The sequence below is a fragment of the Aptenodytes forsteri genome, unplaced genomic scaffold (assembly GCF_000699145.1).
Source record: "Aptenodytes forsteri isolate BGI_AS27 unplaced genomic scaffold, ASM69914v1 Scaffold756, whole genome shotgun sequence".
Lineage (NCBI taxonomy): Eukaryota > Metazoa > Chordata > Aves > Sphenisciformes > Spheniscidae > Aptenodytes > Aptenodytes forsteri.
In genome coordinates, this window is record NW_008795376.1 from 53,181 (window position 1) to 71,637 (window position 18,457).

General features: G+C 41.6%; 1 protein-coding gene across 1 annotated transcript in view; it reads left to right on the forward strand.

The window, feature by feature from the left end:
* The first annotated feature begins 4,491 nt into the window (after positions 1–4,491).
* LOC103899965 (ovostatin) overlaps positions 4,492–18,457 on the forward strand; it is a 27,854-nt gene continuing 13,888 nt past the window's right edge. Inside the window, exons 1-17 of the mRNA XM_009280531.2 lie at positions 4,492–4,607; positions 5,136–5,319; positions 5,661–5,817; positions 7,300–7,352; positions 8,213–8,233; positions 9,288–9,456; positions 10,013–10,097; positions 10,910–11,021; positions 11,412–11,526; positions 11,744–11,853; positions 13,585–13,743; positions 14,115–14,342; positions 14,871–14,928; positions 15,438–15,583; positions 16,685–16,834; positions 17,565–17,735; positions 18,040–18,172. Coding sequence (XP_009278806.1) covers positions 4,543–4,607; positions 5,136–5,319; positions 5,661–5,817; positions 7,300–7,352; positions 8,213–8,233; positions 9,288–9,456; positions 10,013–10,097; positions 10,910–11,021; positions 11,412–11,526; positions 11,744–11,853; positions 13,585–13,743; positions 14,115–14,342; positions 14,871–14,928; positions 15,438–15,583; positions 16,685–16,834; positions 17,565–17,735; positions 18,040–18,172 — 2,116 coding nt within the window. The 5' untranslated portion in view covers positions 4,492–4,542. The remainder of the gene's footprint in view (positions 4,608–5,135; positions 5,320–5,660; positions 5,818–7,299; positions 7,353–8,212; positions 8,234–9,287; positions 9,457–10,012; positions 10,098–10,909; positions 11,022–11,411; positions 11,527–11,743; positions 11,854–13,584; positions 13,744–14,114; positions 14,343–14,870; positions 14,929–15,437; positions 15,584–16,684; positions 16,835–17,564; positions 17,736–18,039; positions 18,173–18,457) is intronic.

Genomic DNA, 18,457 nt, shown 5'->3' on the forward strand with positions numbered 1-18,457 from the left:
CCCCCCCCCCCCCCCCCCGCCCCCACTTTTGTTGAAAGATATTCCATCACTCATCAAAATCACTGCAAGCTGTGACTATTCCTCTAGGGATACACTTATTTTCTTTAACGAGCTCACCATCCTCTTAGCTTGCAGAGCTGCCGGAGAACTTTGCCAGGGCCCACATGTCCTAGAACAATGAAAGAAATCTTGCATGCTTGACTGGAGACCCTATTGACCAAGCAAGACTTTACCTGTAGTTACCATGTTTCAGCATTGTTCCCCAACCACCTGGGCCAAACCAAGCATTTCGACCTTTACCATGCCTAAACAAATTGTTACAATCTAATCTGCTTAAAGAAGGTTTTATAGGAAGCAGTCATAGTCAAAGTCACAGATCGCCTCAGCGCCTTTCAATTAATTTTTGTAGCTGTAATGACTGAGTTTCTTTGTGTTGATCCTCCTTTGAATGCAGCAATTAACCCATTTACAAGAAACGTGTCAGTGTCTACACCACAAAGATATGGCTACAGCTCTTGCAGACATATCCAAGTTGGCCTCAGACTGCCAGCTGGGGTGTTGCTAGCAAGGCAATCATGGAACTCCTCAAATGGGCTTTGCCAGAGGTCATGCCACTACCTACTGCAGTGCTCAGCTAGCTAGTTCAAAGTTGCTCTGCTAGGCTGTGCAAACTCCCGCAGAATTACCACTCTCCTCTCCTCCACTGCTCCAGTCAAGCACAAAGAATGGTTGGATGAAGACAATAAACTGCAAGAGTAAAAGGAGTACCATAATGAAATAAAATGTGAGCAGCTACAAATACTGCAAAAAGAGGAGAAAACATGGAGCTCCAGAGACTACTGGAATTTTCCTCGAGACATTTTATAACTCTCACAGGAAAGAAATAGGGCTCTTTGCAATAATAGTGAGTGAAATTTGAGGTCAGGTTATTCCTTGACACAGAAATCACTGTGACCAGTTCTCTATGAAGAAAATTTTGCAGTTGAGTAGTATTACTATAGTCTATCATATTAAGACAGCTTTTATTCATAAAGATAAGCTTTTATGGATAGAACATATCCAGTGCCTCAAATAAACCAAACCACAACCATAAAGGCACAATTTTTACAGTCTAACTATGCCTGCAGCAGGGCTGTTTAAGTGGCAGAAAGCTATCTATACCCAAATGGTGGGTGGTTTCTTCACAAAGTTAACTAAATCTATCAGCTTATTCTACTGTTGCCAAGGCTCCCTCTCATTGCTCTCCATCTGCAAACACACAGATCTAGCTGAGTGTGGTGCTACTACTAAACAAGACTAGCTGAAGTCTGAAGTTATGGCTTAGGTGACATTCAAAGTTAGGCTGGAAAACAACTCATTTTGAGTTAAGAATGCAAGATAATCCATCTGTATAGATATTTCTCCAACATTACGTCACAGTTCCTCATATATGCCCAGAAAGATCAACGAGTTCTTCCAAAAATCTCCTGGGAAGGAATCATGGTGTTGTTACAAAGCACAGCAGCTTTGAGACCTATCTCCAAGAAATCTCAATGACAGCAGACTAAGGAGAGCATCTTACATGCCTTCTGTGTGAGAATGTGTGGGGAGGAGGTTTAGGTTAGCTTAGGTGCCAGTCATCTGGTTTAGCTCTTCTATGAGGAAAGAACAGAATCCCAAATACAGTCTCTTGAGCTGGTGATGAAGTAGCGTCTCTAATTTCCCTATAAAGCAATCTCCACAAGCTTCTTGCACATATACAGCTGAGGTAAATGACATGGGTAGGATCTGAAGAGCAAGGAGATGCAGTCACAAAAAAAAAAACAAACCAGAAAAGCCAAATGTCGATGGTTTTGTAAATATCTGTCCTGAAAACAACCCTTTTCTTGTATCAAGTGGAATGTTGTTTGATTTTCCTGTGAAAGACAAATGATTATATGTTATAGCCAAGAAGATGGGCTGACCTCTAGTTTCCTTCATTGCAATAAGGTGTAGTGACTTTTTTTCATCCAGGGTATTTCTTTGACTGCAAACATATTAGTCCAATAACTTCTCTGTTCCAGATAATTGCATTTCTTGTTTGCTCATTTCATTACTAGATGCACCTTCTCCATTCTGGTTAGTGGAGAGTTTAAACTAGTGCAGTGAGTTATTTGGATATAGGATGCATGGATCATTTTTGTCCTGCATTTTGTTACCGTTCAGATGGCATATATGCACAGAAGACATTGTGACTACTGCAGTTCTTGGAGATACGAGTGCGGACTTCCTAACCAAAGCCACAATCCAATCTATATTTGGGCCAAAAAAACCTGCTCATTATAACAGTAAACATTAAACTTTCAAAAGTAGCCTCAGAAAACTTCTCACTGCATAAGGATGTGGAATATGATGATTATCAAATTAGCTTGTTTGGGATGAATACTTTATTACGTTGCAATAAATTCATAACTACCTGAGAAAGCCAGGAAGAGCAAGAACATGCAATACTCATCATCTACTTTTTTTCCAATGTCAACTCAAGTTCAAGCCTTCGTCAGTGAATTTCAGTTCCTGACAGCTCCTGGTGCGGGTATCCCATTGCAGAGAAAATCAAGCCTGATCCCTAGTGAAGCTCCTGAACTGTAGAAGCTGGTAGAGAACCTTTTTAATAGAAATGACAGGGAGCTGGGCTTTCAGAGCAGAACATCAGACTGTTGTCTGTGGTCTAAGCAGCATGCTACAGAGAGACCTCTGGGGGACCACCTGTTGCTGCTGACCTGTTCCAGTTTCATATGGTTTGATACTTCTGTGAAAATTTGGAGACCTAAGTGAAGAAGTTTCAAAGCTGCCCTATGTGGCAGGTGCTACCATTCCCTGCATTACACACTAGCAAGAAACAAGAAGAGACAGTCGCACAACCGATCAGGAGAGTAAAGAAAAGCATGCTCCCATGCAGGTACTCTGCCTTTCAAGCCATATCTCTCTGGCTTCAGCTCTTCAAAATTTAACCATGTTGATAACATACAATGATGGGTTGACCCCAGCCAGCAGCCAAGCACCTACCCTACCTTTCGCTCACTGCCCTTTTCCAGAATATGGGGGAATAGTAGAAAGGCAAAAAGACTCATGGGTTGAGATGAAGACAGTTTAATAAGGAAAGCAAAAGGTGCATGTGAAAGAGAAGCAAAAAGAGGAATTTATTCACTACTTCCCATTGGCAGGCAGATGTTCAGCCACTTACTGAGAAGCAGGGCCTCAGTATGTGTAGCAGTTGCTTCGGAAGACAAACGCTGTAACCATGAATGTCCCCCCTCCTCCTCCTTTCCCCACCTTTTATTGCTGAGCATGACATCATATGGTATGGGATATCCCTTTGGTCAGTTTGGGTCAGCTGTCTCAGCTATGTCCCCTCCCAATCTCTTGCCCACCCCCAGCCTACTGGCTTTTGGATGGGAGGCTGGGGAGAGAGAAAGCTTTGACACTGTACAAGCACTGTTCAGCAATAGCCAGAACACTGGTGTGTTATGAACACTGTTCTAGCCACAAGTGCAAAGCACAGCATATACAGGCTACTCTGAAGAAAGTTGACTTTGTAACTTCATCCCAGCCAGACCCAGTATCAATATGAATGGAAAAAATTAATTACAGTTATCAAACCACTGCTTTCCAGCTTTGGTTTTCTTCTGGGGAGCAGAACAGAGTGCTTTATTTTCTCTTGAGAGCACAAGAGAACAAAAGAAGGAGGTAATCCTTCTTTAACCTAAAATAAGGTATTTGACTGAAAGCAGATTTTTTTCTCCCTAAAAAAAACCCAATTATCTTCCACACAAGTGTAAAAACTGTAAACCTGGGACACTAACAAATTTATATGGACCTATTGACTGGCTAATTTCAAGCTGAAATGAATCAAACTTCAACACCGCTGCAAAGTGCTCAATGGCCGAGGTAGAAATAATTAAGACTTTTAGATCTCTTTCCGTCTCTGGCTTCTCTATTATTCCATCTTATCAGTATTCAAAATATCCATGAAGCAAGAGAAAAGAGAGGCCAATACATTATTTTAACCAAAATCAGGTGTCAAAGTATATAAAGTTAGTCTACTTCACCCAGACTGTGAATCCAGATGGTAAATTCCAAGAATGATGGGGAAAACCTTCAAATGTTAATCTGATTTGACAGGCTTATTCTGGTTTAGGTCATTTCGTGCTTTTATTTGCTGTGCCAACCATCAGTGTACAAAGCAAAGCCCCTCACCTTGAAAACAAGACCACTAAAGACATTTTGCGCAGACATTCAGATAACTGCAGTAAAGTGTTACAGTCTGAAGACAGTGGGTTGGTTTAGGTTGCAGTAGGGTTAGGGGAGGTTCTTGCAAGCAGTAGGATAGACTGGGATCTCCACCCCTTGCTGCAATTATAAAGGCACTAACATCTAAGGAAGGAGCCAGGGAGGAGTTGAAGGGCCGACTCCTTTCCTCTGGAGCGCTCGGTGAAGAATGTTGCAGAGCTGTTAAACTATCAGACAATTAATTGTTTCTTGGGAAGAGAGCTTATCTCTTTCTTCTGTCTCCCAGTGAGAAAAATGTGGCTGAAGTTTCTTTTGGCTACCCTTCTCCTGCATGTAACAGCTGCAAAGGAACCTGAGCCGTAAGAACTACCATTTATTACTAATAGTACTCACGATAAGACTTTAAAGACAGTGCTAATTAGTGCCACTACTTTTACTTTAAATATTAAATACTGCCATGACTCATCTTTTCTATCTGGAGAGCTAAGTTAAGCTGGAATGTGGATGGCAAGTGAATGATTCTCATTTAATCTGGAGCAGACCTTCTGCCTATTGCAGAACTTCCATAGAAGTTGACATGTGTGTTCAGAAAAGACAATAGCAGCAGTAACAGCAGTGTGCTTTGCTAAAAGCAGGTGGGTCCAGGACTCAGATAAAGGGCAAAAGGGCAAGAACTGGGGGTGCTAGCAGAGCTGTGTGGGGAACCCAGGGCTGGGCTAGTTGGGAGCTGCAGGGCAGGAGTGAGGGGCACTGGCAGCGTGTCCTATGTTTGATCTAAACTAATCAGTGGGTAGTGAATAATAACAATACTTCATATTTGTTTTATCCTGTTGAGGCTGTTTCTCCTTTCTCTATGATGTGGTAACTTTGATGTTTGGATGTCACAGGCAGTATGTCCTGATGGTGCCTGCTGTCCTCCAAACCGACTCTCCAGGTCAGGTTTGCCTGCAGTTCCTTAACCTCAATGAGACAATATCTGTCGGAGTCATCCTAGAATATGGTGCTGTTAACACCACTATTTTTGACAAAACCATGACAGCAAGCAATGGACTACAATGCTTCAACTTCACGGTAAATTAATTTTAATTTATGTCCCAATGGAAAAGAAATGTAAGGAGGGACAAGAAAATTAGAGCAGAGAGCACAGGAGAGGAACAAGCAATGGAAGAAATAAGACTTGTTGAAGGAAAAAGGAAGCAGAGGAGAGATATAGAGTAACAGACAAGGAGGCATTTTTAATAGACATAAGAAATAAGAAAGGTCCAAGAAAGGTGATGGAAGGTGATGAAGGTGATGGAAGTGAGACGGGTGTCTCTTTGTAGGAGCCCAGGCCACAGGTATAGCTGTTCAACAGGTTCTGGAGCAAATGACTTCCAGACTAGCAACCTCCCCTTGTTTTTGTTTCCTCACAGATTCCTCCTGTCAGTTCTGCCCCATTGGCTTTCATTTCCTTCTCTGCCAAGGGCACCACAGTCAGCCTAGAAGAGCGGCGGTCAGTGATGATCTGGAACACGGAGAGCATTGTCTTCGTGCAGACAGACAAACCCATCTACAAACCAGGACAGAGTGGTGAATATCTATTTAGTTTATAACATGTCCCTTAGGAAGCAATTTCTTCAGATAGAATTTCTCTGCCAGGTGTTTTTCAGACTGAGCTACAGTCTAGGCAGTTTCTTCAGACTTTCTGTTAAAACCGTTACAAGTATTTGCTGTGGAGCTCAGAGAGTCATCTTCAGGGGCAGGAGACCGTCATCCCATGGCCTCTATTATTCTCTTTGTCCCTTCATCCCAGCTGAAAGAAGAGGGGAGCTTTTACTGCTGCTGTTTCATTACTGGTGACAGGCCAAGATAGTGGAAAGAGGTGATTAGATCAATACTTATGGGCCTGGCATGAAACAATGCTCCCACAGTCTTCTGTCTGTGACGCTGTTCACCATCAAAGACAGTCTAAAGACCAAGAGTCAAATCCATTATCTTAAAATGAATCATAAGTTTTTAAAGACAAAATGATGCTATTTACCTTCTGGGTTCTGATGGTTTTGGACTTTATATTTTCATGTTGTTGTTTTTCCTGCATTTACGCTATTCCCCTACCCATACTTCTCATCTGGCCATCAAACAGAGCTCCACGTATGCAAAGATCCATTTATCCAGATCTATTCCTTAATTCACTTGTAGGCTTTAAGGCTTCTAGCACACAGCTAGAGCGCTGTAGGAAATACTACGAGAATACTTCTTTCCAGAGGTCAGCCAAATAACATAGGTATTAGACTGGATCAGCTATACCTTAATTAGGGATGAGTTCTATCTACATATATACATAGCATGAAGGAAAGCTTACCAATCAGAATTTGGTGCCACCAAGGAGTCCCACAAACATGGATTGATTATTTGTCAGATTGCTTGGTTTTGAGGTGGGGAAGCAGTAGAGTAAATTAAATGTTGTAAAAGTAATACTTTGTAAGGACATTTTTGAAACATGTTTTTATGTTTTTCCTTGTACAGTAATTCATTGTTCTCCTTTTAGTTTTTCTCTTGTAAAGAAAAAAGAAAGTAAGGCAAAAACATATACAAGATGAGAACAAACTGAACTAATAAGAATTACACTGCATTAGGAAAAACTGGCATTTCACTGAGTTCCATTAATATTTGTAACTTTCACATGTTCAAAGCAACAAACCCTGCTTTAGAGATGGGGAAATGAAGAGGAACAAATTTGCCTACATCATGCAGACAGCCACTGAAAGAGTTATGGTTGTCACTTGAGACTGCCTGACCTGCACAGCAGTTCTTATTCATCCGGTCATCCCCTTTCTCTGAGGTTAAGCAAACTTTCATGAAAGAGTGTGAGAACTCGATGCTGGGGAAAAGTCCCCTGGGCAAAGTCTGTGTAGGATTCTTTTACCTTCAGATGCATTTTATTACCTGCACCCTGTGCAAGTGGGACTGTTAGAAGATCCAGTGAAACTGGGAGTACTAATGAATGCAAAACATCATGCTCAGCCAAATAAACTACAGTTAATGCTAACACCTTGTTCCTTGTCTTTCCAGTGAGGTTTCGTGTTGTTGCCCTGGATTTCAATTTTAAACCCGTTCAGGAGATGGTGAGTGACCAGTAATATGCCCCTGTATTTAAAATTGCTGGGAGACAACCTCTTCTCAAATTTTAATTAAACAGTTGCTGCGGATAAAATGAGATATTGCAGAGACTAAATGCCAAAGAATTAACATGATTTCCTAACCACATGCTATAATCCACCCTTATGTTAGACTCACAGGCAAGAGTGCAAGTGTGTAGACAACACCTCCTGCTATTGCTGGGAAAGAGGCTCAAAAAACCCTCCACTTTGTTGCTGCAGACATTATTTTAGCTCTGACCAGAAAGCCCACTGTTCAGTCTCCTGCTGTTACTGTTCAGCAGTTGTTGCTTGCAAAAATTGGCAAGTCATCCACCTAGTACTTTGCTCATTTTAGAAATGGGGAAATGAAAACTGTTACCGCAATTGTTTATCTCATCAGAGGCACTCTTTGCATTACCAGCAAGCTGTCTTCATGCTCATAGTACATAAGATAGAAGGGTCTTTACTGGCCTCTTCTCATGTGGTTGTAATGAAAAAGCACAGCGTTACCGAAAGAGCTGGTGCTAATAAGCAGAGTGAGGATATAAGAAGCCCAAATCACGTCTCACATGCACCTCTATAACTTACACAGCTGCTCTGGGTTTGCGCTAAATCCAGTATGATCAGAAACTGCCCCAACATTCTCATTTCATCTCTTCCCTTTATGTAATCTTCTTCTTGAAGTAAAACTCCTATTAAACTGATTAAGATAAGAGATGAGGATCTCTGATTACTGGTATTATACTGATTATTAGTTAAACATTTCTCACAGTCCTGGGGAAAATTAATTCATGTTTGTTCAGCCAACCTAATCTCTTTTCCCACTTTATTTTGTCCTCTTTCAGTACCCCTTGATTGCAATTCAGGTAAGAGATTTTTTCTCTTTGTACTGTTTTATGCATATAAAAATAAAATCTAGGGCATGTGTGCTTACATCAGTTTGTATGTGCCCACACACAGCCAAATCCTGCTCCTGAGTACACTGGCAGAAATTAACAGAAAGTTCATAAAATCCCAGGATGCTTTTCAAGCTTTACTAACGTGGAAAGCGTACCGATATTCATCTCAGTAGTCAAAAGTTGTACCGTTCTTATGCCTGCCTTTGACTCCCCTCACCTCCTCCAGTTTGCTCAACTTACTTTGGTGTATATCTTTTCATAACCCAAGTGCTGCTGAAAACTGTAAACAAATATAGGCTGTGGATACAATTACTAGCAATGTTAGCACTTCCATGACATTTTGCAGTGGTTTTTAAAATAGCAATTGTAGTTCATGTCTAGACAGCATTCTTGCAAGTTTTCATGTTATACCATGAAATCAGGAGACTTTATTTTGTTTGCAGTGAAATATACATATTTGGAGCTCTACATGTGTTTTTCTGCAGTCAGTGCTTTAAACAGTTCAAGGAAATGGTGTGCATGAGGTTTCTTTAGTCTAACTAGCATAAAATATACTCGGAGGCAAATGACAACTCAGTGAATGCAGAAGAAATGCTTCCTTCATTCTTCCAGCAGCTGAAAAAAGCTGGGATTGCTAAAGATCAAGATTTGTGTGGGATAAGATCAGCTGAAGGGGAAGTACAAAGAAGGGATTTTCTTTCTCTCCCCCCTTGACACAAAACTAGAGCAACATGTACTAAAGAGCAGGGAAGAGCAGTATTGTGCAACTTCCCCTGATGATTGAGACTAACACCTAGGCTGGCAGAGGATGCCTAAATCTGAGATCAACAGATGAGAACCTAGCAACATTAATAATCAGAGTACTAAGGCATAATTTATCTCAACGCACATGCATTAAGCAACTTCCCCAATGAGTTAAAGTAACTTGCCCTATTTTCTTCTTTGTTTCTGTTTTTGTGTGCTAATAGCAAAAGATTTCCAAGGCAAACAAACTGTGAGTCCATGTTCTTTTTTTCTTCAGGATCCACAGGGCAACAGGATCTTTCAGTGGCAAAATGTAACATCGGAGATGAACATTATCCAGATTGAATTCCCACTAACTGAAGAGCCTATTCTCGGGAATTACAAAATTATCGTAGCAAAGAAGTCAGGAGATAAAACAAATCACTCATTCCTCGTGAAGAAATATGGTAAATGCCACCCATTGTTTTTATTCAGAGTATAAAACATTATTAGAGATGAGCCCCTATCAATGAACCCTTTTCATTGCTAAAACGTCAAACAGCTTCCTGGCAAATGCAACTTCAATTAGTTGTCATTAAGAACTGGAGAGAAAAAAAAGAACAGTAAAAAGCCACAGAAGATAAATTAACCGTTTTGCACAGATTCAGTCAGGAAAATAATCTGTGTAACAAATCAATAAATTGATTGCAAATTTCACTGTGACAAACTAACCTTCTCCCAGCCACGTCCACAAGCTTTCTTGGCCAAAGCTCTGCAAGGCATCTAGACATCACAGGATTCACCTCAGAAGTCCTGACTTCTCTTCAAAGCTTTGTAGAAATACTTTAGTGAGCCTTCACAGGTTAGGCCATTTCTTGACTATTTTGGCACCTCAGTTCTGAGATCCCATTCCATCTGTGACTAACGCTGATGATATAGCCTCATTTTCTCTTTCATCTCAGGAAGGCCTGCCATTTGATAATGTGCCAGTATTATTTTTTTTCTTTTTATTCTTTGTCCTAGTGTTGCCAAAATTTGATGTCACAGTCACTGCACCAGAAAGCATTACAGTCCTGGATTCAGAGTTCACAGTGAAAGTCTGTGGAGTGTAAGTACCGGATGCAGAGTGGTTAGGAAATATGCTGAAGAGTAAGAACTTCCCAAGGACTGGGGAAAGAGACAGGGCTTAGAGAAGAGACCAAAATAAATAGGGCCTCAGAAGAGGTTGGTCAGGGTTGACTTGGTGTTTGGAGCTTTCATTTACTTCCGTGCTCACCTCATTTTATTGTATGAGTATTCTCTTCCAACTGGTGTTTGGTGGGTTGAATAAATCTTTTGAGAGGTCCCCTGCTAAAGTAGGATGTGTCCACTCCCAATAACCCACTTCAGAGGGAGATCTTCATACAGCAGAGCACCGTTAAATTCTAGCAGGGGTCTTAGGGTTCCCGCTGTCTTTATCTCCACCTTCAAGCTTAGTCCTTCAGAAAGACTTTGCTTACTCTAATACCAAGATCTCATAATTTAGAATCCAGGGTTGAAATCCTGATCCTCTTGCAGATATGAGGAGTTTTGCTTTGATTTCAGTGAGTCTAGAACTCCACTCTAAGCTGAAGAGTGGAGACAACAGTCATAATTTGGTCGGTAGCCATGTCTGTCCATCATGCTTATAGAGGTATTTATTTTTACATTTAAGGTGTGGTTTTGGTTCATGGGTTTAGGGGTGAAATAGAACTCATTAATATTTCAACTTCTGAGCTGTATTATCTTTTTGTAACAGCAGGAGAGTTAGGAAAAAGCCTGTGAAACTATTCCATTCTCTGGCTTTCCAGTTCACTGCTCGTCCTGGGTCTATCCCTGCATATGTTAGGTTAAGTCAATTTTTCAAGCATCAGTTCATGGACCGATTTCCTCTTCCCCTAGGTACACCTATGGCCAGCCTGTTGAAGGGAAAGTCCAGCTCAGCGTGTGCAGGGATTTTGATTCTTATGGGAGGTGCAAGAAAAGCCCAGTTTGTCAATCATTTACCAAAGATGTATGATACATAATTATTATTCCTCTTTATGTTTGTCCTCTCTCCTGTGTTCTTGCTTCTCTCCCTTTGCTCATCACACTTTTCTTTCTCTCCTTGATGCTTCACTTCACTCTACTCATCTATTTGCTTAGATCACTAGCTAGAAACTCAGGGCACCTCATTTCTCTTCTTGGTTTCCTACAGGCCTGAAGAAGGACTCACATGTTCCTTCTTCATGACTCAGTTTCCCATCTGAAAAGTGTAGACAGTGATGTCTCCATCAGTCCTGTATAAATCATGTTAAAAGTAGTGGGAAAAGACTTCACTCACTAAAGAAGGGTCACGTGTATTGCCAGCATCCTTTGAAAGCTGTTATCCTTGGTAATAGGATTTGTTTTCTTCCCTTTCCAGCTGGAGACAGAGGGCTGTCTCTCCCAGGTTTTCAGCTCCAACATCTTTGAGCTAAATCGCATTGGTTACATGAGGAATCTTGAAGTGAAAGTCATTGTCACAGAGAAAGGAACAGGTAATCCCTTCTAGACAGTCTGAAACAGCAACAGTGGTGTGGTCAAAAAAGAGAGTAGGAGATATTCAGCCTCTACCTGCTGAATACAAGGATGTCTTCCTGAAAAAGAAGATCCATTTTTATAAGCACAGTGACCATCTCCAGGCAAATGCTAACTCTGATGAAGCTATATGCAAGACAAAGCATTTCTTCTCTTGACTCTGGACATGTCTTACAGGCCTGAAACTTACAGCTACTCAGTCTATTTCCATAACTCGGGTGATGAGCAGGATACAGTTTGAGAACATGGATCGCCACTACAGAAGAGGAATTCCTTACTTTGGACAGGTAAGCAAAGGCATAGAGAGCTTGTATTGAAGATGACTGACAGGCAATCACATGACAACAGTGATGGGAACATTTGGGGGACTGTTTGGGACGGGGGGTGTTCTCCCCAAGCTTCTTTCTTTACATACAGTGCCCTACTGGTAACTCTGAATACTGAAGAGTATTAGTCTATTCTGAGTTTGATTCTGCCATAAATACTTTGAATCAAAACAATCCATTAACTAGCATTTTTTTAACTTGCATTTTAAGCTTGATATAAATCACTGCCTCCCCCTTCAGAATTGACCGTCATATGTCAGTCAGAGACGAATAAAAACACTGGGGGATGAGGGAAGAAAGAGTGAAAGGAATTTAAGAAAAAAAATCAAGGAAATAACAACAGTTTCTGTCTCAAAAAGCTTTTCCATGATTTTATGTTTCATGACAAACCCCACATAACTCTGTCAGTGGTTTAAAGGGTAGGGATAAATCTCTCTCTTTCCTCCAGTTCAGATTTTTTCACTGAGGAAAGGATAAGGGGACGTCGTACCAGTAGCACTGAAAGGAGGGAACAGATTGTCTTTCAAGGATTTTTTTTTCCCCCTCTGGAAGATGTCAATATATAACTTTCTCACTTGGCCCCCACTCCCGCTCCATTCTTCAGATTGCTGTGCACCTTACCACCCCTTACTGGAGGATGGGGGTCAACAGGCTCCCTGGGGTGATGTGCCACAGTGAATTCCTCAAACACACGCATTCTCACACACACTAGAGGTTAAACATTCTGAAAGACATGTGGTAGGAGGCTGGGATGTCACATCTCAGAGACAAAGCTGCTGACAATGGCTTCAGGCAGCTTCTTTGCTTTTGTGCAAAAAAAAAAACCTTGAGGGTCATATCAGGGGAACTATTGTCTGGAAGCCACTGATTCTCATACTTTCTCAAAATGCAGCAGATCCCAGTCCCTGTCCTGGTGCCATCACAAACCATTCACAGTCCTTCCCTGCACTATGAAACGTCTGTTGCTGGCCATATGTTGTATGCCTTCACTTTTGTTACATTCAGTCCCACTGAAGTCAACATCCACCTGAATACTTTTAGTTCTCTATTGTTATTTTTGTTTCAGAGGTCATTTGTCTCCATCTTGTTTCTGGACAGTGAGGATAGTCAGTCTCTTCAGCTTGTATTTAATATATTATTACTTCTGCCATCTTTTTCTGAAAAAAAAAAACCTCAAAATGAATGCTCAGTTCTAGCAACCTAGAATTTACCTAATGTTGTCTTATTTTTTATTTGTTTGTTTAACACATAAACAGCAGAGACAGTGGGGACAGAATCAGAAAAGTGTTCAAAACAAAGATCTGGAGAAAAGGCCTTCAGACACTGGAAGTATCAGCAGCAGACTCTCAAGACTAAGAAAGGAAAAAATGGAGGAAAGGAAGTATATCTTTAAACTGGAAATGTGTAGTCAGAACAGACTGGCCAGGAAAGAGATGAGACATAAGGAGTTCTTGCTCCGCAAAAGGACGTTATCAATGATGTAGCACATGCTGAGGAAGCTCCTGCTCCAAACCTCGTAAGATAGCTGAGATAGCTGCCAGAAAGTGAAGAGAGACATTCCAGTGCTTAAGTATTGCTTTGAAGGGAGAAGAAAAAGCAATTCTGCTGTGTAGAGAGCAAAGGAGTGCAAAACATTAGTATCTACATACAGAAAGATAACATGCTGAACATGTCTTGCATTCTCTTCTACAGATCAAGCTGGTAGACAAAGACAACTCTCCTATTTCCAATGAGGTTATTCAGCTATTTGTCAATAACAAGAACACAGACAACTTCACCACTGATGATAATGGCATTGCAGAGTTTAGCATTGACACGTCCGAAATGTTTGATCCTGAGATCAGTCTGAAAGTGAGTACAAAACAAGGCTGAACAGAGTCAGAGAAGAGAGATGACTACTCTCAAACTGAACCCAAAAAAGATGGGATGAGGTTTGAATTCTGGTAATAAAAATGTGCTTTCTCTGGCTTATTTCATTTTCTAGAGCTCTCAAAAATTACTATAAAAGAAGCAAGGAAAACACCTGAGTTGTTGCAACGCAATGTCTTGCTACAAGGCTGCAAGACCATTGTGCTGCTTTTTCCTTACCAGTTTGGCTTCAGATGCAATTCTTAAATATATGCATTGTGTGAACTAATCATTCTCATGTCAGTATGTGATAATGATTTCCCTAGTGACATATGTTTGTTTTCCTTTTCTTCCCCACTCCGTCTCCTGATCAGGCAACTTATAAAACCAGTGACCAGTGCCACTCTGAAGGTTGGATAGAGCCTTCCTACCCCGATGCATCTGTCTCCATCCAGCGCTTCTACTCCTGGACTAGCAGTTTTGTGAGGATTGAGCCTTTGTGGAAAGATCTGATCTGTGGGCAGAAGAGGATGATCACTGTGCACTATGTCTTGAACACAGAAGGATACAAGAGCATCAACACCATGAACTTCTACTATGTGGTGAGTATGGGATTGTTGCATGGTTTGCAGAAAGGGCTTGACCGGGCAGCTATCTGGTAGTCCAACCACAGCAATTACAGCAGTGAGTGCTCTTCCAGCTTTTGGATTACCAGCCAGCGCAATGGCCAACAAGCCAAGGACAGAAACAGCACTGAGGTGGTTTTGCAAAACTACCCACTCAGGAAAACGACCCCCATTTCTGGCCATGTTACTCTATTTCATAGTAAGGAACCACCTTCATAATATCTCAGGCCAGGGTTCTTGTCCCTTACCTCCAAGAAACTCTTTATGGTATTTTCTACCTCCCCTTTCCCTTCCTTTTCCTTCTGCTTCCTGACCGGTGACAAGGGCCCCAACAGTAGCAGCAGCAGTGGCAGAATCCAGCATGCTCTAAGGCTGATGTTTAAGCATTTGAAGCCATCTCAACGTACACGCCTTAATTGTTCTGTTGATGTACATTGAACTAGATTGCCGCTTTCTCCCTCTAAGCTCTACCAACCCATAAATGTATTGCTCTTCTCTGCACAGGGCATGGCAAAAGGCAAGATTGTCCTTACAGGGGAAATTAAAGTTAATATCCAAGCTGGTAAGTTAAATTGCCAATCCATGTTTCTGCATTTAAAAAAATAAAAAAGAGGGATGGTTGAACTGAGGACCAAGGCAAGACTTCCTGGATGTATACAGCAGCTATTGGGAGGGGTGTATCTCCCTCCATCCACGCATGTGTGCATGATACTAGTACTACCACTAAGATCACTATAAAGCCAGATTTAGTCCAGCAACTAGTTCATTTGACATGAGTCAAGAAGTAGTGTCCTGTAAAGCTCTTCCCAAAGGATAACGTAGGGAATGCAGAGTGTCTGGCTTAGGGGGCTATCTGAATCTGGCCACATGTTCAAACCCACAATAAATCTGAGAGCATCTGGATCTAAACCCAGGCATGTCACCTCCTGGCAAATCCAGGATCTTTCAGTTTATCGTCTGACTACAGATTGCTCCACTGACTGGTACAGCTATATGCCAGTTGAGGATGGCTACTACTACAGCGGATCTTTGCGCTTCTCTCCTTATTGGTGCCTTTCTCTCTTCTAACAGACCAAAATGGCACTTTCACCATCCCACTTATGGTCAATGAGAAAATGGCTCCAGCCCTTCGGTTGCTGGTATATACCTTACACCCTGCCAAGGAGCTGGTGGCAGACAGTGTCCAATTTCCAGTTGAGAAGTGTTTCAAAAACAAGGTGAGAGGCACTAAGATACAGCAAGTCTTACCGGCTGTCAGATAAATACAAATTCTTTGTGCACACATTCACAACAGATTTCCAGTTTTATTTCTTGTTTCCATCCACTTCTGTCAGCATTAGCCTCTTCATTCTCCTTTTTTCTCTTTTTCCTTATATCTCTCCTCTACCACCACCTCCTGGCATTATCATCAAAAGGTAAATCCTCTTTTAACATTAAAAACTACTTTTCAGGAAGCCCAGACTACCCCCAGATGGTTCTTGCCCCTCTTGAACTATATTAGTGTCTTAATTAGCTTAGACTGTCTGTTCTTTAGCATAGTGAGCATACTTTAGTCTTATCCCACTTCACTATTTAACCTAATTTTTTACACTTTTTTGTTGAAAAATGGAATTGGGGTTTACCAGAACTAAATACATATAGAAAAGAAAGCAAAAATAACAATCTGGGTTTTAAGTTTTCCTTCCATGTGATTTCCATTGAAACATTTTGATTTGTGATTTTGAAATCAGATTTCACCTTTAAGATTTTTCTAATCTTCAGTTCTTCTGATTTTTCTAATTTTCAGCTAAAAAACATGAAACATTAGGAGAAGACAAAACAAATGAGGTTAAGTAAAATGTTTCCATTTACCTGATGTGGTGTTCCCTTCCTACTTTTTCCCTCTTATCTAACACAAGTGTGAAATAGATTTTGCTCTCAACAGATTCAAAACAGAATCCATTCTATATTTCCTAAGGTGAGCCACAGACCTAGTAAAAATATGATTTGCTCACTGTAGTGCTTATTACATGCAGTCTGTGTCATATAAGATTTGATTTGATAATAGCAGCAACAGAATCACACTTATTTTAAATCCCCTGAGGTAGGCTTCCTTTAAGCTATCACAGGAGTCTAAATGTGCTTATTGCCTAAGCCCCCATTGTAGCGGAGGCCCGGTCAACAGAGGCAGTGGAGACCAGACATCCTTCTCCAGGCAGAGTATCTGTGCTTTAACAGAAAAGCCTTCTACTCTCCTTCTTGCCCTCCATTCACACACACATCCAGAGCAGCCAGGCAGTAGGGATTAGCCATACCAACATCTGTTTGATAAATTTCAGGTCCAGTTGCAATTCTCTAAAAAGCAGATGCGCTCAGCTTCCAATGTCAGTTTAGTCATTGAAGCTGCTGCCAACTCCTTCTGTGCTGTGAGGGCAGTGGATCAGAGCGTGCTGCTCCTGAAGTCCGAGACAGAGCTGTCTGCGGAAACGGTAAGCTGCCCAAACTAATGCATTGCTTCCTTCCACTGCAGCACTGCTTCCTCCTCCTCCGTTACAGTGTCTCTCCACTTGAGACTGTTAGACTGTGTTAGACTTCTACCGCTTTTTGCATGTGCTGGTCATAAACCATCTATAATAGGCAATACACAGCTTTTGTTTCTTGCCAGTTGGAAGTCTTCTTTCATGTGGGATGTGGTTAAACCAGTGACTGGTCTCTGGCAGCATGACCCTCTGGTGTATCAGCCACTCCTTGCAGTTTTGTGTCATCAGCAAACTTGCTGAGGGTACACTCTGCCCCATCATCCAAATCATTAATGAAGATGTTGAACAGGATTGGACCCAGTATTGACCCCGGGGGTACACCACTAGTTACTGGCCTCCAACTAGACTTTGTGCCACTGATCACCACCCTCTGAGTCCAGCCGTTCAGCCAGTTTTCAATCCAGGAAACAGCGCATTGTTTCAAACAGGCCAACATCTCAGCTCTGGCAACTTGCAGCACATGATGGTGTAATCAGAATTGATCTTTCCACACACAGGTTTTGCTTTGTGCCCTGATCACCACCCTCTGAGTCCAGCCGTTCAGCCAGTTTTCAATCCAGGAAACAGCGCATTGTTTCAAACAGGCCAACATCTCAGCTCTGGCAACTTGCAGCACATGATGGTGTAATCAGAATTGATCTTTCCACACACAGGTTTTGTGTTTCCTTCCCCCTCACAGATATACAGCCTGCATCCCCTGCAAGACTTTCAAGGCTACATCTTCAATGGGCTCAATCTAGAAGATGACCCCCAAGACCCCTGTGTCTCATCTGACAACATCTTTCACAAAGGCTTGTATTACACACCTGTAATGTCTGGATTAGGCCCAGATGTATATCAGTTCCTCAGGGTAAATGTCCTGTACATTACTTAAATCTGTTGAAGTGAGTTTCCACTTATATAGCTTTAGATATTTTTGCAAATGACACTGTTAGTAAAACTCATACACAACAAACTCTCCTCATGGACATCTATTCTCAGTTGACTCTGGTGCCTACTGTGATTTTCCAGCATGCACAAAGCTCCCACAAGTCTCTGCATAGATGTGTCTGGGCAGCTCTCTGGTGGAAAGGCAGTAATGGGAAACAGGGAGGAATGGAATAAACCTCAGCCACAGTACAGTTATGGCTAACACCGAAATGTGTTTTTTACAGGATATGGGCATGAAATTTTTTACCAACTCAAAGGTTCGGCAACCAGTTGTGTGTACTAGTGAGACTGTAAGACCTCCACCATATTTCTTGAATGCAGGATTCATGGCTTCTTCACACCATGTCAAATCATCAGGTAATATAAGGGACAGGAAAGAGATTTTATTTTTCTCCTTGAATGAAGTGGTATTCATGTGACATGGTGTCCTGGTTTCGGCTGCGACAGAGTTAATTTTCTTCCTAGTAGCTGGTACAGTGCTGTGTTTTGGTTTAGTATGAGAATAATGTTGATAACACACCGATGTTTTAGTTGTTGCTAAGCAGTGCTTACACCAGTCAAGGACTTTTCAGCTTCCCATGCTCTACCGACTGAGAAGGCTGGAGGTGCACAAGAAGCTGGGAGGGGGCACAGCCAGGACAG